Source organism: Lampetra fluviatilis, chromosome 6 (assembly GCF_964198595.1).
Source record: "Lampetra fluviatilis chromosome 6, kcLamFluv1.1, whole genome shotgun sequence".
NCBI lineage: Eukaryota > Metazoa > Chordata > Hyperoartia > Petromyzontiformes > Petromyzontidae > Lampetra > Lampetra fluviatilis.
Window position 1 is genome coordinate 13,085,067 of NC_136280.1, and position 20,386 is coordinate 13,105,452.

At 50.5% G+C, this 20,386-nt stretch overlaps 1 protein-coding gene across 3 annotated transcripts in view; it reads right to left on the reverse strand.

Annotated features, from left to right (window-relative positions):
- The window catches only part of LOC144933162 (polyamine-transporting ATPase 13A3-like), an 82,953-nt gene that overhangs the window by 15,243 nt on the left and 47,324 nt on the right, over nucleotides 1-20,386 (reverse strand). For 2 of the 3 annotated variants that reach the window (XM_078857766.1, XM_078857765.1), the window contains 14 exons: nucleotides 19,868-19,992; nucleotides 19,250-19,410; nucleotides 18,246-18,347; nucleotides 16,847-16,926; nucleotides 15,704-15,746; nucleotides 14,687-14,796; nucleotides 14,127-14,223; nucleotides 12,193-12,265; nucleotides 11,616-11,793; nucleotides 11,294-11,466; nucleotides 10,289-10,377; nucleotides 9,341-9,421; nucleotides 5,882-5,929; nucleotides 725-796 (listed from right to left, as the gene is read on the reverse strand). In XM_078857766.1, coding sequence (XP_078713892.1) covers nucleotides 725-796; nucleotides 5,882-5,929; nucleotides 9,341-9,421; nucleotides 10,289-10,377; nucleotides 11,294-11,466; nucleotides 11,616-11,793; nucleotides 12,193-12,265; nucleotides 14,127-14,223; nucleotides 14,687-14,796; nucleotides 15,704-15,746; nucleotides 16,847-16,926; nucleotides 18,246-18,347; nucleotides 19,250-19,410; nucleotides 19,868-19,992 — 1,432 coding nt within the window. The remainder of the gene's footprint in view (nucleotides 1-724; nucleotides 797-5,881; nucleotides 5,930-9,340; nucleotides 9,422-10,288; nucleotides 10,378-11,293; nucleotides 11,467-11,615; nucleotides 11,794-12,192; nucleotides 12,266-14,126; nucleotides 14,224-14,686; nucleotides 14,797-15,703; nucleotides 15,747-16,846; nucleotides 16,927-18,245; nucleotides 18,348-19,249; nucleotides 19,411-19,867; nucleotides 19,993-20,386) is intronic. The other variant, XM_078857767.1, reaches the window with a different exon arrangement.

Sequence of the window (20,386 nt, forward strand, 5' to 3'; positions counted from 1 at the left end):
CATTTCAGCTTTTATCGCGCGCAGTGCTCGCCTCCCTCTCGGCGGGAGAGGGCAGAAGACTCGGCGGCGCGAGGAGGAACCACAGATGGGCGAGAAGGCAGCCGGCGCTACCAACAATTGCCCATGCTCTGCACTCCTCTTACATATTAAGCTGTTTGCAGCCAATCAACGAGCGCTTACACGCATGCGGGAGGAGACCGGAGCACCTGTGGTAAAACCACGCATGCAAGGAGGCAAACATCGTATCCCATACAGATGGAGCACTTTGCTGTACCACGTTCTGTGGAAAAGCCAGGATATGGCCACCTCGACCGCTCATGGGAAGGGAGTTTCACAACCAAACACTCGCTGCTTCCACGGGGGGTGCTGGATTACAGGCGGGTGCTGGATTACAGGCGGGTGCTGGATTACAGGCGGGTGCTGGATTACAGGCGGGTGCTGGATTACAGGCGTGCACCGCTGCCACCACCACCACCCGGCAAGGCACAGATGGACACACCCAAGGGTTAAAGATCTTCCGCCAACTTGCTATACATCATATCCACTCGACGCTCTGCTCGTCGCACATGCACAAACGGGTACGCCTGCAGAGAGCTTGCGGAATTAACGCGCGTACGCTTGTACTCGTGCACAGAATCGTAAAAAAAAAAAAGAACACACGCAAGCAGACATAACGCGTACGGCACGCTGCGTACGCCGCGCGCGCACGCGGGTTTCCACAAACCTGTCGGTCTCCACGGCGAGTTCGCTGGAGAAAATTTTCCGCCCACTGATTGGTGTTATCACACGCTAAATTCTGCAGGGGACCGTTTCATAATTAGCGACAACAATCGACGCAGTCAAAATTCATTGCGAGACAAATGATAACAATGGTGGGATTGCCAATTTCTTAAGAGACCCGACGTATTCTGCACTCACTCTCCCATTCAGTTTTTTTGTTTTACGAGAGGTAAAAACTGATTGTCGATTTCAAAAAAATATACCACCGCTGTATATTTGGAGCTTAACAAGCGATCCGCTTAGGAACATATTTACACGCTACGTTGCAGTAGCGTGCTATGCCACGTTTTCATTTTGATTTTGCACATTTCTGTGATGTCGGTTACATCGGCAGAATATATCGAGTCTCAGAAATTTTAAATGACGCCATCCTCAACTGACATGACCAACAACTCATCCAGATGTGTTGTTCTCCATCGGAATTTGACAATCACCATGTCCTTTGTTATGGACCATTTCCACATTGCCACCAGCACCACACCTCATCGCCGCTTGTGACCAGAACTCTCAGCACGGTATAGTCCGAGACAGAGTTGCTTAATGCTTTGTAGCGAGTGGTTCCCCACGTGTCCAACATCTGATACACGTTAACAATTTGAGTTCCCCGAGGAGAATACAGCTACACTAAATGAACAATCAAACGTAAGCAAATGTCTTGTTTCTACATGCAGTCATTGGTGGACTGGACTGTAACCACCAACTCAGTGCTCTTGAGAATCTGGTTTCAATCACAGGTGGCTGAAATCTGAATTCAAGTCTTGAACCTCGAGCAGTGCTGGCTGAGTGGCCGTAAAAATCCATCGAGCACCCAAGAAAGTGAGGACACCCAGCCAGAAGGTTCAGCAATGCTGGCTCTAACGATATCGCTATGAGTTGTCAGCAATATACAAATCGCTCTTCTCACAATAAATAATAAAATTTCTAGCCCACCGTCAACCCACCGCTGGACAAAGTCCGGAGCACGCCGTGGCGGTTATGGGTCGCTGCTTGACCATACTTCACCGTGCCGATTTGGCGTTGGTCAATGGCCAAGAATAATTTCAGATGTAACTTGCGACTGACGTTATAGCCATCGCTGGGAACCAAACCGAAGTCCGATTGCAACGATTTGGCGTGGCGAATTGAGGAGGGAAGTTAACGAACAGGGCATGGGGTCCAGCGAGCACCTGGTCAAACCGAGCACCGTTGTCGTTCGTTTCGGCGAAAGGGCTGTGGGACGCTGGTGGAAATGTGTGAGTCGTTATTTTTTAATAAGACACCGAAGGATGGGTCAGACCAAACGCATCTCGTCACGGATGCCACCGAGCTATCTGTGGATGCATTCGATTCACGGTCATGTGAGCTGATACAGCCATATTTGGGTGGTTACACATGAAGATTTTCTGCTTATATAAATGGTATGTTTATAGCTACGTATATTTTAGCTCCCGTATAATTATAATGTCTTGTAACAATGATCTTGTACCCAGGAGAGCCTCACCGAGTCTCATAACTCATTTTTTTCAGGAGGGTCCTGGTGCGGATATTTGACAAATTCCTCTCATGGGGAACTTTTCATCCATGTGGGAGGACATCTGAGTGCCCGAAGAAAACCCACAAACACGAGGGGATAGCAGTCAAATTCCGCTGGTATTGGGCCTGTTGGAAATCTACTTGCCATTCTGCCTCTTACAGCCACCACTTCACAGGCACGGGGGTAGGTGAATTCAGGCAGGTTCCATCTCGACGTGAGGTCACCAACCTTACTCTTTGGTTCTTTCGGTAAAGTCACGTATAAAGAGAAAATAATAAATTAAATACTCTCTATATATGTGACTTTACCGAAAGAACCAAAGAGTAATTCCTGCAGTCACGAAAGCTCCAAATTAAGTTTGTCACCAACCTTGCCCCCATGTCACCCGATTCGTGCGTGTGCCCTGCCACGCACAGGCCAATTTGTCCATTTGTAACAGGACAAGGGCTTTCACATTCAGTAACTCGGCTCATGCTTCTTCAAAACAAATCTAACTGAACCACAAACATACCATTTACATAAAAATTATCAAAACATTTGTTTACAGTATTTTTTTTTTAACATCGTCATCACATGCACAATTTCTTTAAATATGTCATCTACCACCACTCCACCCTCTTGCCAATCCTATCCCCAGGCACCTGCAATCATCGTTATTTGTTAAATCGAAACGACAATTGACCAAATCAATGCCCATCGTGTCCGTCGCACACCCACAGTAATCGATACTTATGCGTAAAATTTCACCATCAAGCAGAGTCTAAACCCACAATCAGTCCAATCACTCGGGCGGCAACAACGGTTACACGTACGCCGTCTTGTCCATCGATGCGTAAAACGTTCGACTGGCATCGTTTCCCGACGATTTGAACTAAATTATTTAGATTTTTAAAAAATCAATTAATTTTAACACCGTTACTATCATCATCATCAACGTTGATTGCATAATTAAAGATCAAATTTTCAGTCCGATTTCAATTCTATTACTGCGCACCCTGACGGCCATGAGCATCAATATTAACGTAGACGGGGCCTTGCGCAGTGGGTCATGCGATGCCGCACAAGTGCTCGCGTGCGTGCGTCTCGCGTGTGTGCAGGCGCGTGGCACACGGACCGTGACCTCACGGGGGTCACATTATAACGCACACCCGTTAAGACAGCATGCGGACGGAAAAGTGCGTGTTAGTGCGTACGCGTAATACCAATGCACACACTCAAGGTGCGTTAGAAATACCAGCTTTACAAATTCGGGTTTTCGCAACCCACCACGGCAGGTCTCTTCAAATCGACCGATCTTCCACCTCCAAGTACAAAATTAAGTCGTCATGTTCTGCAATTGCCTGATGATAACGATCGTATTTCGCCAAGAGATGCGGCGAGCGCCGAGATTCAAATCAACGTGTGCGCCCTTTGTCAATTTACTGCTGGATGAGGGCCTCCCCACGCCGTGCAAGTCATGGGGGTCATTAGAACATAATCATCACGTTGGTGAGCACGGATTGGTCAAAGTGGGGCGCATAGACGTTGGGGCGTAGTATAGTACAACAATAGATCTTGATGCACTGCATTCTGCTGCCCACAACGTAGCCCAAAGTTAATACCGAGGATCTTAATTTGAATCGACGCGGAACATGTTGGCCAATCATCAGACGCATGCAGTGTGTAACGGCTTAAGGTGTATCCGAACGGAGAAGATTGGTAAATGTGGAAAGATGCATTGTGGCGGTTATCAGTAGAATGGAGTTTGATAAACCCTAAGGTACACGCACGTACATGTCAATTATATGGCCTGTGTGTATGTATGTGTATACATGAAAATAATCAATGCCATGGTAATGGAATTACTGCACATGGAGCAATGCACACAATCTATTGTAATCTCAAAGTGTGTCCAGGCTACAACAAAATTGGGAGTCTGCTACACTTCACTGGCAGTAAATTATTTGGTTCTTTCGGTAAAGTCACGTAGGTAAAAATAAAATAAAACAAAATTACTGTGGCTGTTCCACCTGATGACGGAAGCTTGTGTTGCCTCCGAAACGTCGTGATTTAATTTAGTTGTTTTCATTTTTGTTTTATTTTTCACCTACGTGACTTTACCGAAAGAACCAAAGAATATGGATCATTGCAGTCACGAAAACTTCAAATCTAGAATTCACTGGCAGTGTCGATCTCGTGGTGTAAATTCAAGATTCCTGTGACAAAAGCCAGTTTATCCATCCGACTGCCACCGCCGACATCCCACAAGGCGGTACTCATATTCACCTCGCACTAATAATGTGCCTGACCAGGAATTGAACTCACGAACTTCCAATTTGAGTCGACTTCTCGAACTGTGTGTCGGACGGCGGATCAACAAAGGTCTGAACGTGCAAACTCAGCGGGTTGGCAGGAATTCATCAACGAGGCCATGCGAACATGCACACAGCAAGTGCGCGTGTCAATGTCAACTCCACTGCTGGATGAGGACCTCCCCACGCCGTGTGGATCGAGGGGGTTATTTGACCACGGCTCACCACGCTGGCCTGTGCTCGTCGGTGAGGGCAGGGAGCATAGACGCACAGTACAACAGCGGATTTTGTTGCATTGACCTCTGATGCCCAAGCGCTATCCAGGCGTAAACCTGCTTGGCTTCATGACCTAACGAAGTCGGGTGCATTGCCGGTGATTCGGTCATCGGCGCGCGTAAATAGGCAATGTGCTTGAATTTCCATTACCAAAGAATTGTTCTTGTGTATGCATGCACGAGTGTATAGCTGCACACAGCAAACACGTGGATGTACACAAGCACACACACACGTGTATATTAAAAAAAAACGCAGTGCAAAGCATTTATATCAGCTGTAAAAATTGCAGTGGCTCACTGACAATGGCACAACATTTTTTTTAACCAATCCAGATTTCGAGAAGAAACTATATTACGTGTCATCCCAACCGATGCTTTCCAGCAGCGTTTGCTTTAAAGCACGTTTGCCAATGGTCTGTCAAAACACCTGATTGAATCTTTCACGCCGTTTCTTACTCATTTACACAGGAAGCCAAGCGATTTTTACAAGCTTCAAGCACACACATAGTAACGTGTATGTGCGCGTGCATTAAAAACTAGACCCACATATATGCGCATATGCACGCACATGCACACATACACGGTGCGTTTATGCATGATCGCGTGTACGTACATAGGCGCACGTTGTATGTACGCGCGCACACAACCACACCTGCGTGTACAACGGCCGCGCGCGAACGCCCGTACGAATGAGCACGTGGCCCACGTGCACACCCATATGGACGCGCCTACTGTTACTGACCGCGTGTACACGCACGTGTCGGCGTGTGTGTACGTGCATACGAACGCGCGCGTGCACGCACGGGACGAGGAGAGGGCAAACGTTAATTGGGTGTCTTTAGCGCCCGGCGGTGATTGCTGCTTGTTAGTGGAGGTCACTGCAGATTCACGCTTCTTAATGCTCGTTAGTGAGGTGAGTATGCGATTAGTGGGGTTAGTTCTGATTAGAGAGGTCAGTGCTTGTTAACCAGGGTTACTATTATTAGCGGGGTCCGTAGAAGGCCCCGGGAAGAGGAGTGTACCGTGCGCTGCTGGGACTCGATGTAGGAGGCGGCGGTGACTACCGATGCCTGTGGGGAGACCGGGCGGCACCGTGTGCCGTGCCCGCAGCCGTTAGCTCAGAGCCAACCGCGCCCGCCCGCCCATTGGCGAGACAGACACACAATTCATCAGCCAACTAACCAGCAGAGGTCGCAATCGGGTACCCGATACCCGTACCCTACCCGATACCCGGCTACCCGTACCCGACCGGGTACGGGTACCCGTTTGCGACCCTGGTGCGGCCGGGTACGGGTACGGGTAGGCCGCTAGTCACTGGTGAGTAACCGTTTGTCATTCATTTTGGGTAGGGTACGGGTAGGATACGGCTACCTGTACCCGGCCGGGTACGGGTACGGAATCAAAACCCGTTTGCGACCTCTGCTAACCAGCCAGCAGGCTAGCCTGCTAGTTAATTAGCCTGCTAATTAGCCTGCTAATTAGCTAACCAGCCAGAAAGATAACCAGCCAGCTAATCAACTAGGCAGCCAAAATAATCAACCAGCCAGATAATTAACTAAGCAATCAGCCGGATAATTCAACTAGACAATGAAACACATTCAATTGGTCATCTAATAAACTCTAGCCAGCCAGCAAGCTGGCTGAAGGGCTAAGTGATTACCCTATCGGCGAATAAACTAGCAAGTTAATCAACTAGCAAGTCAACGAGCCAATTATCTCGCCAGCTTGCCAGTCAAGCAACTAACAGCCAAATAGTTGATTAAGAACCCTGCTCATTGCAGAGAAAGCTCATTAGCCAGTCAGCTCACGAACTAACGGGCTCGTTGTAAGCGTGCTCGTTAGTGAGTGTGCTTGTTCACGAGGGATCGGTGTGGAGGGTGGGGGGGGGGCAGTCACGAACAGGGGGCATGCACTGTGCACTCACAAACCGCCGCGGCAAAGCCAACAACGCAACAGAGACACATGACACTTGACAGCGGGATAGCACGAGGTGTGGCTATCGCTGACGATGACTGGTGATGATGACGACGATGATGATAATCTTGATGATGAAAGTGGCTAGGAATTCGGCGGTGGTATTTATGATGACAGATGTGAGAATGGCTAAGAGTTTCATGATAACATATTAGAGATGGTGACAGATGATGATGATGGCAAGGATGTTATTGACAATAACGATTATTTATTGGCAGTCATGACGGGGTGTTAGTGAAGGGGGACGAGGATAATAATAGTAATGCAATGTAAACTATACTCATTAATTAATTATTAAAGATGGTCACCGCATCGTGTGCTTTCAGCTACTCTTCTGCGATCACCTGGAACGCTCTTCCTTCTGATATTAGGAAGCCACTCGGAGTAAATAATAAAAATAATATAAATAATGATATAAATTAAATAATTAAATTTTCCCATATTGTTTTTTATATTATTTCTATTATTATCATTATTTATTTATTTATTGCCTGCGTGACTTTACCAAAAAACCTAACAGTATGAATCCTTGCAGTCACGAAAGCTTCAAATCTAGAGCCACTAGGAACTTACGCATTTTTAAATCTGGAATGAAAACTAATTTCCTTGGAACCGCTTTGTGTGTATAGTTTGTTGTCCTCCCCCCGCATCTCCGATTAGCGTGGTGGGCTACGTACGGTGAGAAAGAAGTTCAACGTACATGCATACACATTACCTGGTGGGGGACGATAACGGGATGTTGGCGGCGATGCTGCCGAGTATGATGACGATGCTGGTGATGACGGAGCATTTATAAAGGCGATGCTATTGATGACGACTACGGCTGTCGGTGATGGGAGTTGATGCTGAAGTTCCTCGCGGTAACGCCGGGCAACGATTGGGGACGGGGCAATGATGACCGGGACGAGGGTGTGTACCGTACCCTGCATGCTCGACGGCAACGCGCCGCCCGCCACAAGCACAGCTGGAGCAGCCGAGCAAACGGCACACAAATGCCCAAAGCATGCAGTGCATCACGGCTGGGCGCGTGGGTGTGGGCGCATCACACTCACGACGAGTGTGAGCGCATCACACTCACTACGGAAATGGTAACAATCGTTTTATTTTATAATCGATCGGCCAAGAAAGCCCCAGCGAGGAAAATTTTTCAGGAGGTTCCTGTTGTTCGGGACTTTCAAATCAATTCCACTTGAGGTTTTTTTTTATTTTGTTTCTACTTCATTGGAGGAGAACTGAAGTGCCGGGAGATAACACATGGATTATTTGTTGAGTTTTTAACCAAAATATTTTGACGCGTTTGAGATGGAACATCCGAAGTTTAGTACTGAATACAGCCACATTAGCCAATGTGATTTATGGATTTTATTCTGAACAATGTAACAATACCTCAATTTTAATGTACAATACAATTTTGTTGCGGGACTGTGTTTTGTCTTGGTGTGGTCTGGGAATGTTTTTGCTGTTGTTTTAGCTTCAAAATCGATATACAAATGCCATTTGAACTTCTATACTATATATTTTTTCTATTTAAGGCGCACGACGGCGGTGTGATGTTATTTTTGTCGCTTGGTATGCAGGAGATCAGGGGTTAGATCCAGACCCCTGACTCCTGTATACTTGGAGTTTGCATATCTCTCCAGATTTAGAAACACGCGTTTTAATTATTGACATTATTCGTCTGCTGTAAATTTCCATGTGATAAGCGACTTTGTTGAGCAATCATTTGCAGCGAGGTCGCTTCTGAAAAATAAGTTAATATCACCGTGGGCTTCACCTGGTAAGATAAAAAATTGTTTCGTTTTATTTCTGTCTATATTTTTAAAGTTATTTATTTACCTTTCCTGCACTTTGAATTGCTATCGTGTCTCTGTACCGTTTATTGTTGGAACGTTCTGACCCACCCCCTGCTAGACGTGTGTGAAAAAGAGCTTTGTACTCCTTCAGATTCCTCCACTATAAATAAAGATTCTGTTTCGAAGTGTCAGCAGAAAATATTAAATCCTGCCAGAGACCTACTTGGTGTACTGCCTACTGGAGGCCTGCAGGTTCTACCTCTGTGTGACCCACCCACTCCGGCGAACTATGGATGTGGTTCGTCATGGCCAGGTCAGCCAGCCAATTATTGTAGGACTCTGTGTGTGTGTATGTCTTCACGGGTGCGGACATCTGTATAGGTGCAATTATGTGTGCCTGTGCGTGTGCCTGTGCACGTGTGTGTGCGTGCATGTGAATCTGTGCGAGTGCGAGTGCATTTCGTGTCCATGAAGGGGTTTGCCGTATGTAAGCGCGCATGTATGTGTGTGAATTAGTTTGGGTCTCTGCACATGCGGGTGTGTGTATTGTGTGCGAGCGAGGGGTATGAGGTTGTGCAAGCGTGTGTGTGTGTGTGTGTGCACGTGTGTGTACCCAGGTGGAAGTTGCCGGTCTGTGGATATAACTATGTGTGTGTGCGTGAATGAGTGCGTGTGTGTGTTTGAAGCGGTGTGTGTGTATGTATGCTGCTTTACCTCGAGCAATACAGATATCACCAGGTTCGCTGCCACAAACCCCAACATGTAGCACCTCCACACCGTCGGGATGCAAATCAGCTACAAAGACAAAGATCCCCCGTATAGCCTTCAACAGACTACACACACACGACAACGACAACATCCCCCCTGCAGCTCTTAACGCTCTTGCGGTGAGTGACACAGTGCACCAGAGGTTGGAGCGGCCACCACCATGCTTGGCCGCGCTTTTCTCCTCCCCGGCGCCGATGTTCGTACACTGGACCAAGTGCTGATTTAATGGCGAGTGAACCTAAGAGGGGTCCAGGACCAGCGCGGATATCACTCGTCCAACGATGTCAGCCATTGCCGGGAAACCACCCCCAATCGCCGGGTTCAAAACACGACACCACGACAATAGCCGCCATAGGCCACTAGGTGGCGGTGACGTCAGCACGGAGCTTGTGCCAGGCTAGGTTCGCTTTGAGGCCACATGAAGTGTGGAAGGCTCGCTGACGCAAGTTCACCGCTGCAACAGGTACAAAGACAAAGATCCCTGTATAGCCCCAACAGATTTTTTTGGGGGGAAGTGCTGTTAGTGAGTAGCACCTGTGAAGGCACCGGATACACATGCACACACGAAGATCCCCATATACACTTAATTTTTGGGGCAAGACAGCGAGCACATATGAAGGCCAACACGGTATATAAGGAGGTGGTATGGCCAGCACTACACCTTTGTCTCCCCCAATGGCGATGTTTACACATCGCAGCAGGTACTTATTTACATCCGAGTCGACCTAGAGGAGGCCCAGGACCGGTGAAGATATTCGTCACCACTGTTGGGCGTGAGCGGGAATGGAACTCGGGTCTCGGGGTTCATAGTGCAGTGCGCCAACAACTGCACCACACACGACACGATGCGCGCACGAACACAGGTGCGCACGCACGCACGCACGCAGGAGATACCTCAAAGAAGTCGTCCATGCCGGGATATCGGTAGAACATGAGGAAAGTGAGGAACGCCGGGAGAATGATGAGCCCAGCCACAAAGGGACCTGCTCGCACAGGGACACGGAGACACGGTTCGGATCGTCGTCAGTGAAGGTAGCCGTGTCCAGGGCTGGGAATCGAACCCAAGTGCAGCGAGCTAATGACTTGCACAAACATGGAGGGGTACAAAGATAAAGATTTCCCATATAGCCTTTATCAGACTGTTGGGGCAAGTGTTGCTAGCGAGCACCTCTGAAGGCCCGTAAGGTATGTATGTTGAACTTCTTTCGTACCCTACATAGCCAACCGTGTTAAATCGGAAGTGCGGGGGAAGGACAACAAACTAATTACAAAAAGCAGTTCTCAAGAAATTCGTTTTCAATCTAGATGATTTAAAAGTGCATAGCTCCAGTGGCATCCTACTATTGGAAGGAAGAGCGTTCCATCACGTTAAGTGTGGAATGCTCACTGCTGGAGGAAATCACGGGACAGATCCAGGTGCAAGGGGTTCACCGAGATGCGCCAGCTATGCTCCCCACTGTGCTGCATTTTATCCGACCGGCGCTCTGCTTGTTTTTACGAGCGTCGCTCCTCCGTTCTCTGCTGTTGCTGGAGGGCGACGACCTCCAACCGCCGTGCGTGCGCGCACACACGCGCACACATGCGCACGTACGGGCACACACGCGCACACACAAAAGATAAAGATCCCCCCGTAGAGCCTTAACAGACTGTAGGGGCAAGTGCTGTTAGCAAGCACCTATAAAGGCCGGCACGGCACACGAGGGGGTGGGTGGCCAACACCACGCCCGACCGCCTCCCTAGCGGCGATGTTTACACATCGCATCAGGTACTCATTTGAGGCTGAGTCGACCTAGGGGAGGCCCAGGACCGGTTCAGATAATTGTCACTGGCGTTCGCACACACGCGCACACACACACGCGCGCACGTATGCGCACATGCACACCGCGTGGGGCCGCGTACGGTTTTTGTAGACGGGCTGCCGGTAGGGCTTCCCCTTGGCGAACACGAAGCACACGATGATGTACTGGAAGGAGGACACGAAGAACAGCGTCGTGTTTTCGGCATTGCGGATGTTGTTTTCGTCGTGTTCCCAGTGCGTCGAGTTGAGCGGCGTCTCCTCGCCAGGACACAACCTGGAGGGGGTGGGGGAGTGAAGATGGTCAAGCCGGTACATTGAGCGAGACTCCTTCACAAGTCCGTGTTTGTTGGAGAGTGTGTGCGTGCGCGTGTAGGTCACATGGACGATTGTGTGCGCTTCATCGTGCGCGCGAGCGATGCTCACGTGATGTTGGGCGCCCACGGCTGGTACCAGGGCTGCCGCTGCGTGAGCAGGAAGGCGCACACCTGCACGCCGAGGCACGTTAGTGCCTGCGCCGCCACCGACAGCAGCAGGCGCACGGAGAGCAGCGAGCTGGGGGGGCCCATGGCCGTGAGCTGCGGCCACGCACCGTTCAGGGGGACTGGGGGGGGCGGGGGCCGAGAGACAAATACCACTCATTCATGCGCTTGTTCACTTACTCGCTCACTTAAATATAATCTCCCTCACTCACCTATTCGTTCAACCATTCGCTCGCCCACTCTTTTTCAGGCACCTTTATTTCACTCTCCACTAACCCTCTCCAACGATGTTAACTCCGTGAATGTCAACGATGTTGCCGATGGCAATACTAACAATGAGGATAATAATTTTGACTGCGCCATTCCTGAGAGTCTTGATGTTAACGATGCTGCTGATGATACCTGATGGTGATTAGAGTGCTGGTTATAGTGTTATTAATGAAGATTATTCTTGCGACAATGATGGTGCGCTAATGTGATGTTGCTGATAATGATAGTGCTGGGGGGATAGAGATACTCACTCGTGAAGGCCAGAACCAGTATGATCGCCAAGTCAATGAAGAGAAACTGAAAATCGCCCAGGTTGCTCAAAATCTGGAAGAAAGAAAAAAAGAAAAGAGATTTAACTAATCATGGTTCCATGGCGGGGACTCTCTCTGTCGGCGTGACGATCCTCGCGTCAGAACCTCTGGGTACATCAGCATCCCTGCCCTGAGGTCCTGGATACGTGGTGGCAGTGTTAAGGGGATGCAATAACAATAATAGTGATGTGGTTGCTGCTTGCATGTTCAGATGCCGTCTATTATGTTTGCAGTTGCGGGCTCAATTAAAATAAACAGTATTGAGGTGGTCGGGTGGTTCAGAGGTCAGGGATGCTCAACCGGCACTGCTAAGATACCTGGGTTCGAATCCGGCGTTCAGCCACTGCCTGTGAGTAAAGTGGGTTTCTCAAGTGTGGTCCACTCACCAATGAGTGCATAATAAAAAAAAGTAACAAAAAAAAACTATGACATTAAATGTGCATCCGCATTTATTAATGCAAAATTTCAGATTTGAGAATTTAAAAAAACCAGTTTGAATGCCGTCAGATGAACACTCCTGGGCGGCAGGATGGCTGAAAAATTGCTGCCCTTGACCGCGTGGGTCAGCGGACACTAGAAGGGATCTCAGAGGTAGCTCTGTGGTATCTGCTTACATGGTCCATACTCCAACACGGAGGGGGTAGCGACGCTCTGCGAGAGATCCAAACGGATCATTCATCCCATGGCACCGAAAGCACAATCAGGATAAAATTGGAGAAGAAAACAAATCCAGGACTTTATTGTGCAGTGTTTAAACTGTGCACTAGGTTATATTTCAACATTACATTTGTAATGAATATTAACAACCAACTGGAAATATATTCTTGGTTCTTTCGGTAAAGTCTTAACGTTAGCACCACGGACAGCAACTGGCGGTTGTTCAGACGGACGAACCATCTATGCTCGGAACGGAGGAGGGGGGAGAGAAAGAGAATGGAATGCGGTCTGAAAGTCATCGTAAGCGTGAATACAATCAATTAAGACCCGAAATGGTTTATCAAATCCTTCCAATGATTGCTAAGCCAGAATCCATCTTCTCGGTTGAAATTGTCTCTGTGGCTTTCACACCTGATGACGATTGCTTGTGTTGCAATCGAAATGTCGTGAGAATGTTATTGTTTTATTTTTACTATTTTTTTATTTCCCTTCTACGTGACTTTACCGAAAGAACCAAGAATATGAATCCCTGCAGTCACGAAAGCCTAAAATCTAAATTTAACCAACTGGAAAGTCGAAGTGCGTTTGAACACATACCGGACGTATCACTGCAAAAACAACAATTTCAAAAGTGTTTGTTTACTCTGGGATGGATGCACACCACACCCAGCATGCATTCAATCAATCAATTTCGGCAGAAGCGCGGACGGCGTAGAACCGGACTGGAAGTAATGGGCGCTGGAGATGAAAAATGGTTTGAGTCTGAACTTAAAAGCACCGATCGTTGCGCTTGAACAGACTTCAACAGGCGGCGTTGCTCTAGGCCATCGGGACTGCTATGAGAACCCTTATTCCGCTGTCTTCACCCGTGTTGGTTTTACAAGTGGCAGCTCCTTCTGGGTCGATGACGTCCCTCGGGGGGGGGGGGGGGGTGGTTGTCTTTGCCCAAAAAACGAGCATTGCTTCCCTGAACGTAACCATCTCTCCCCGTGTGACGGCGACAAGTGTTAAAGATAACCCTTCACTATGCCTGTGCCTTCCAACCAGTCACGTGCCACCAACTCACGGAAATATTCCGTGACAAAGAAATGAAAGGTCGGAGTGCCGTCGTTCCAAAGTGCGCGTGTGTGACGCGTATCGGCCTCGTGGTGAGAGCAAGCGAGCAAGTGGCGGTCAGGGCACTAATGGCGCTGCTGCAGCTGCGTTGGTGTGCGTACCGAGTAGAGCAGCAGCACGGACAGGTACTGGATGATGCTGTAGAGTGCCATGAACTTGAACACGCAGAACGAGGTGATGAGAGCCGCACGTCCTTCCCTGCGCGCACGCACACGCGTGCAAAAACAAAGATCACCCGCACAGTCGACAAAGACCATTGAGGCAAGTACTGTAAGCGAGCAGTCGCACCAGATATGCATTTAAGGCCGAGTTGACCTTGGGGATTCCCAGGATGGCTGCAGATACCACGCGTCATTGACGTTCGCAACCGAGAATCCAACTCGGGTCGCCGGATCGAAGCACAGTGCAGAAACAATGAAAGTCCCACTTGACCCCGTGTGCATGTCCGTGTGCTGCATGCATCTCTATCTCTCGTGGCCTGTCCATCCTCTGTATCCCGTGTGTCCCATGTCACGTGTTACGGGAGTGTGTGTCGCGTGTACCGCAGGGTACACCGTGTATCTGTGTCCTATACGCAAGCCGTTTGTGTGAGTGTATCCCGAGTGCCGTGTGTATTGTGTGTGCATCACGAGTGGTGCCGTGTGTCGTGTGTGTATGTTACCGTATGAGCGTGGGGACGCAGGAGATGTTGGGCGTTTTGGATGTGAACGGGGAAGCGACGGACGCCTCAAGCTCGGAGAGCGAGATCCCGGCATGGGCTCGCTTCAGCGCCTGCAACACAACCGCCGCCGCCAGCACGACACTTACCCCGTGGTGGTCCTGTGCGAGTTGTGGGGAGTGGTGGGCGCGGTGGTGAGCGCACTACGAACCGAGCAACTTTGGTTCGATTCCCGGCCACTGCCAACATCATTGGTGAGCGACTTTGGCCCTCCCCTATGTCAACTGAGCCTTAAAATGAGTATCCGGTGCGATGCGAATACATTCGGACTGCAGAGACAAAGGCAAGGGGCGTGGTTCTGGACCACGCCGCTGCCTCGTGCGGCAGGCCGGCTCACAGTACCTGCCCCAACAGGCTATTAAAAGCAGTACCACCAATAACACTACATACACAACACCATCCGCAACTGCACTACCAAACCACTGTTTGCTCCCAAGTCGTTTGATCACTTCGGATTTTCCTCTTACAATTGTTTTATGCTTAATTAGCAGTTTGATGCAGGTTTTTTTGAAGCAAGGTTTTTTTTAAGGGTTAGTCGATTGCAGTAATCTAGGATTCATATAGAAGTCTTGTGGATTTTCAACACAATGTCTTGTTACTTGGCGCTGCGGTGGCGAGATGTTAACTACCCCGCCTGGTGTACAAGAGGTTGTGGGTTCGATCCCAACCCTGACGCCTGCTTTATATTTGGAGCTTGTACGTTCTTCCCGTGGTCGCGTGGGTTTTTCTCCGGGTGGTCTGGTTTTTCCCTCCACATTTAGAATCAACGTGCATTTAGAGTAGTTGGCTGCGATACATTTGAACTTGCAAAGCTTCTGCTTGCGAGCCGCTCAGGCCAGATGTGCATGATTACATACGTGTGTGCGTGTCAGAGTACACGCGTCGTACGTGTGTGTGTGTACGCGTGCAGTATGTGTGTGTACACATGCATTATGTATGTGCGCGTGTGCGTCAACTCACCCCACAGTCGTTTGCTCCGTCACCGCACATCCCCACGCAGTAGCTGTGAAACAGCAGATGGCCACGTCAGCACTTGTACAGAATGAGATGAGAGACACAGCCCACAGAGCTTTCAACAGACTGTTGGGGCAAGTGGTGTTTGTGAGCGCCTATTAAGGGCAGAATGGTGCACAAGGCGGCCGTGTGGCCAGCACCATGCCCGCCCACTTCTTTCTCCCCAGTGCTGATGTTTAAACACCACACCAGGTACGCATTTAAGGCTCGGGTGACCTATGGGAGGGTTTAGTTAAAAGTCACCAGTGATGTTAACATTGGGCGGGAATCAAATCAAGGAATGCGAGAGTCAGAGTTGCACTAATCACTATGCCACCGCTTCCCACACACACACACACATGCATATGTAGTGTGTGTCTCACACAGAACTCTGGAGGCACCACGATGCATTCACAACCGAACAGGGCTACGGGTTAACAATACTCGGGGTTACTCAAGACCCCCAAAGGAGTCTCTGTAAACCGAGTCCTCAACGACCGACGCTCCAAGACCCCCGAAGCAACGCCGCACGGTTTGCTCTTTCCGCCAGTCCCTCTGATCCCCCTCGAGCGTGGCCTCGCTCCGCCTCCGGCCACGCTCCATCCACGGTCTCTCGAGACGGGACTGGAGCCAGCGTCACATGTCCTCCGGGCCCCCGTTTCCTGGCCCCCTTCACTCCCCTGAGTTGGCACGTCCCCCCTCTCTCTCTCTCTGCGACGGGACCCTGCGCTGGAGGGCCTGCTTCTCCGCCACGTCTCCGTCGGCTCCCTCGAGAGCTACGTACCAATTGTAGTTGTAGTCGGCATATATGCCGTAGAGACGCTATTTACGTCTCTACACATAAACACACACATCCATACATATACACGCAACACATGTATCCTTCCACAAACACACACGAAGCGGGCTGGGTTAGTGTAATTGAAGGTGCTCTTGAATACAGCATCATTCACGAAAACTTGCATCGTACAACGCTGCACAACTTTTTACGTGCGCAGTTTTCAGACGTAGCTCAGCGCGCCAACAACTACACTACCGCTCCATACACTTGCACACACGCACGCACAGGAATGCACGTACACACACACACACACAATGTGCGTGTCTTACTCCATGCCCTGTAGAACTTCAATCAGCTGTGTTTTCTGGTCTGGAGACATCCGGGCAAAAATGGTTCCACGCAGCACAATCTGCTCACGAGACAGACAGACCCCCCCCCCGAATAACCTTAAACACTGTTGGGGTAAAGAGGTGTAAGCAAACACGTATGAAGACCGGCACGGCACAAGAGGGGGTGGGTGGCCAATACCAGGGCCGGCCGTCTTTGTCTTCCCAGTGCTGATGTTTACACACCGCACCAGTACAAATGTAAGGCCAAATCGACATAAACGGGGCCCAGGATCGGTTCACAAATTTGTCACTGAGTGGGAATTGAACTCGAGTCGCTGGATTCGTAGCACAGTGCACTAATCATGTCGCCGCTCCTCACAAGACGGAACACAGACACATCACACGCAGTCAACAAAACGCGACCCACACTTAGGTGTGCGAGATGGTACGACGTGGCGTGCAGTGTGACGCAGTGTGTGGTGTGGCGCGACATGGTGTGTGGTGTGGCACAACATGTGTGGTGTGGCATGACAAGGTGTGTGTTGTGTGGTGGGGCATTGGTGTGGTGTGACGTCGTGTGTGGTCTGGCGTGACATGATGTGTGGTGTGGCACAACATGTGTGGTGTGGCATGACATGGTGTGTGTTGTGTGGTGGGGCATTGGTGTGGTGGGGCATTGGTGTGGTGTGACGTCGTGTGTGGTCTGGCGTGACATGATGTGTGGTGTGGTGCGACATGGGGTGGTGTGGCACGACATGGCATATGGCGTGATGTGACACGGTGTTCGGTGTGATGCAGTGTGCGGTATGGTGCACCGTGACGTGGCGGGTGAAGTTTTAAGATAAAAATAATGACTGATCTACCCATAAAAACCACACCAAGTCCAAAGACTCTCAGGAGGGTCCTGGCATCAGGTTGTTTCACCAATACCAATTACATTGCCCTTTTTTTTAGCTATGGGAGGATAACCTGGAGAACCCCGGAGAAAACCCACGCTGAACAGGGGCTGAACATACCAACTTCCCCGAGTCAGAATCGAACCCAGGTCGTTCTTGCCACGAGACACGAGTCACCACTGTGCCATCGTGCTGTCCAACGACGCGTGGTACAGTGTGCCGTGTGCGGGGGTGGTGAAGAACGATGGATGGTGCAGTGCGATGCGGTTTGGTTTGTTGTCGTACGCTGGAGTGGTGTGGGGTGATTGCGACACAATGCTGTGGGGTGTATCAGGTACAACAGTGCAGTATGACATGGCGTGGTGAGGTTTGGTGCGGTGTGATATATGGTGCGGTGTGGCATGGTGTGTGGGGGAGTTTGGTGTGGTGTAGTGTGGAGCAGTATGGCGTGGTCTAGTATGGCGTGAGCGTGGGGCGGGATGGTGTAAGAGTGTGCTAAGCACCTTGGGCAGGAGGTCCGGAAAGTGGTCAAAGATGATGGCAAACGACTTTCCGCTCATCGCAAAGTGGAATTCATGACTGGAGGACATGTTCACCACGTAGCCCTGTGGAACAAACAAAGACAAAGATCCCCCAGGCCGGCACACGAGGGGGTGGGTGGTCAGCACCATGCCCGGCCGCCTTTGTCTCCCGAGTGGCGATGTTTATACACCGCACCAGGTACTCATTCGAGGGCGAGTTGACCTAGGGGAGGCCCCGAACCAGTTCAGATAATGGCCACTGGTATTGGCGGGAATATAACTGGTGTCGCTGGGTTCGTAGTGCAGCGCGTTGACTGCTAACACACAATCACAAACACATATGAACAATCACATACGCCCAAAATTTACGATCACAGACTCACGCATGCACGCACAATCACAACTGTACGTGCTCACGCAATGAGAAGAAGACCTTCCCATCTAGGCTCAGAGACTGTTGGGCCAGGTTTTTTTTCCACAAACTTGCTGAGCACAGGCCCAAAGGCCCAAACCACCAAACGGCCAACAAACAGCACTATCAAAGTCGTAAGTGTCGAAACGTTTCTTGAATTGAACAAGGTTATTGGGAAGAGACGAATTGGAGCAGTGCAAAGAAAGAAGCAGAAAGGTGAAGTGTCGTGACCTGCGGTGCGATGGCGCTGTTAGTAAGCGCCAACGTGTGGAAATGCACGGTGGTGGTCGGAGTATGGCCAACACCGTGCATTTCCACACGTGTTGAGGCCGACACACGCCCATTGATCTACGTGGACAAATATCTATGACAGCCCAAACCCACACCCAAGGCTACCGCCAACGTTACCTCAATCAGTGCCGCTCCCATCATTGTATTCCTACTGTTACGCTCGTTCACCCAGGAAAGCCTTGCCGAGTCAGAAGGAGTGCGCTGCTAGATTTTTGCAGTTGGGGGGGGGTTGACGTTGCCACGTGTGGCCAGACACCATTTCTGGCACCATGGCTACACCCACCTGTTGCGGCTGCTCGTTGCCGATTGGCCGCTCCGGGTGCCACGTGATGGTTGCCGGGAGACCGTTTCCAGGAGGCGTCGCCTCGGTGACGATGATCTCATCGCTGGCGTGCACCATCCCACAATCCCGTGCGACTGACATGGCCGTTAGGAGGTTGTCGCCTGTGAATACATTGACGGAAAAATGCAGCGGGCTGTTTGGGCATGGGTTCGTGCATCCGTGTGTGTATGTGCATGTGGTTTTGTGTTTGTGAGGAGCGGTGGCGTCGCGGTTAGCGCGCTGCGCTATGAACCCGGCGACCCAAGTTCGATTTCCGCGACGATAATCTGCTACGGTTCTGGGCATCCCCTAAGTCGACTCAGCCTCAAATGAGTAGCTGGTGCGGTGTGTAAACATCGCCATTAGGGAGACAAAGGCGGCGGGGCACGGTGCTGGCCACCCACCCCTCGTGTATTCTCCCGGTCTTCATAGGTGCTCGCTAAAAGTACTTGCCCCAACAGTCTGTAAAGGCTATACGGGGGATTGTCTACATATGTGCGCGTGCAGCTCCTCTCTTGGGGAGCGGTAGTGTCGTGGTTAGCCCCCCCCTGCGTTCGTCCCCATGTGCCGCTCCGTTACCCGTGACCATGACGGTCCGGATCTGCGCCTCCTTCAGCTGCTGCAGCACGGGCTCCGTCTCGGGCTTCAGTTTGTTCTGCATTACGATGAGACCCAGCATCTGCAGCCCGCTCTCTATCGTGTCACTACGTACAGGCACGAACACACAAATACATACACACCAGTGACGTGCGGTGAGGTCAATGGCTGGGGAGGCACTGGCTCATGTTAGAGCCAGATTCACACACTGAGGGGGGCGTGTCCTCACGGAGGGGGCGTGTCCTCGCTGAGGGGGCGTGGCCTCGCTGAGGGGGCGTGTCCTCACTGAGGGGGCGTGGCCTCACGGAGGGGGCGTGTCCTCACGGAGGGGCGTGTCCTCATGGAGGGGCGTGTCCTCACGGAGGGGGCGTGTCCTCACTGAGCGGGCATGTCCTCACTGAGGGGGCGTGTCCTCACTGAGGGGGGGCGTGTTAGACACGTCCCCCTCAGTGAGGCAGATGTGATAGCTGCCTCCCCTGGTGCTTTTTCATTGCAGTTGCA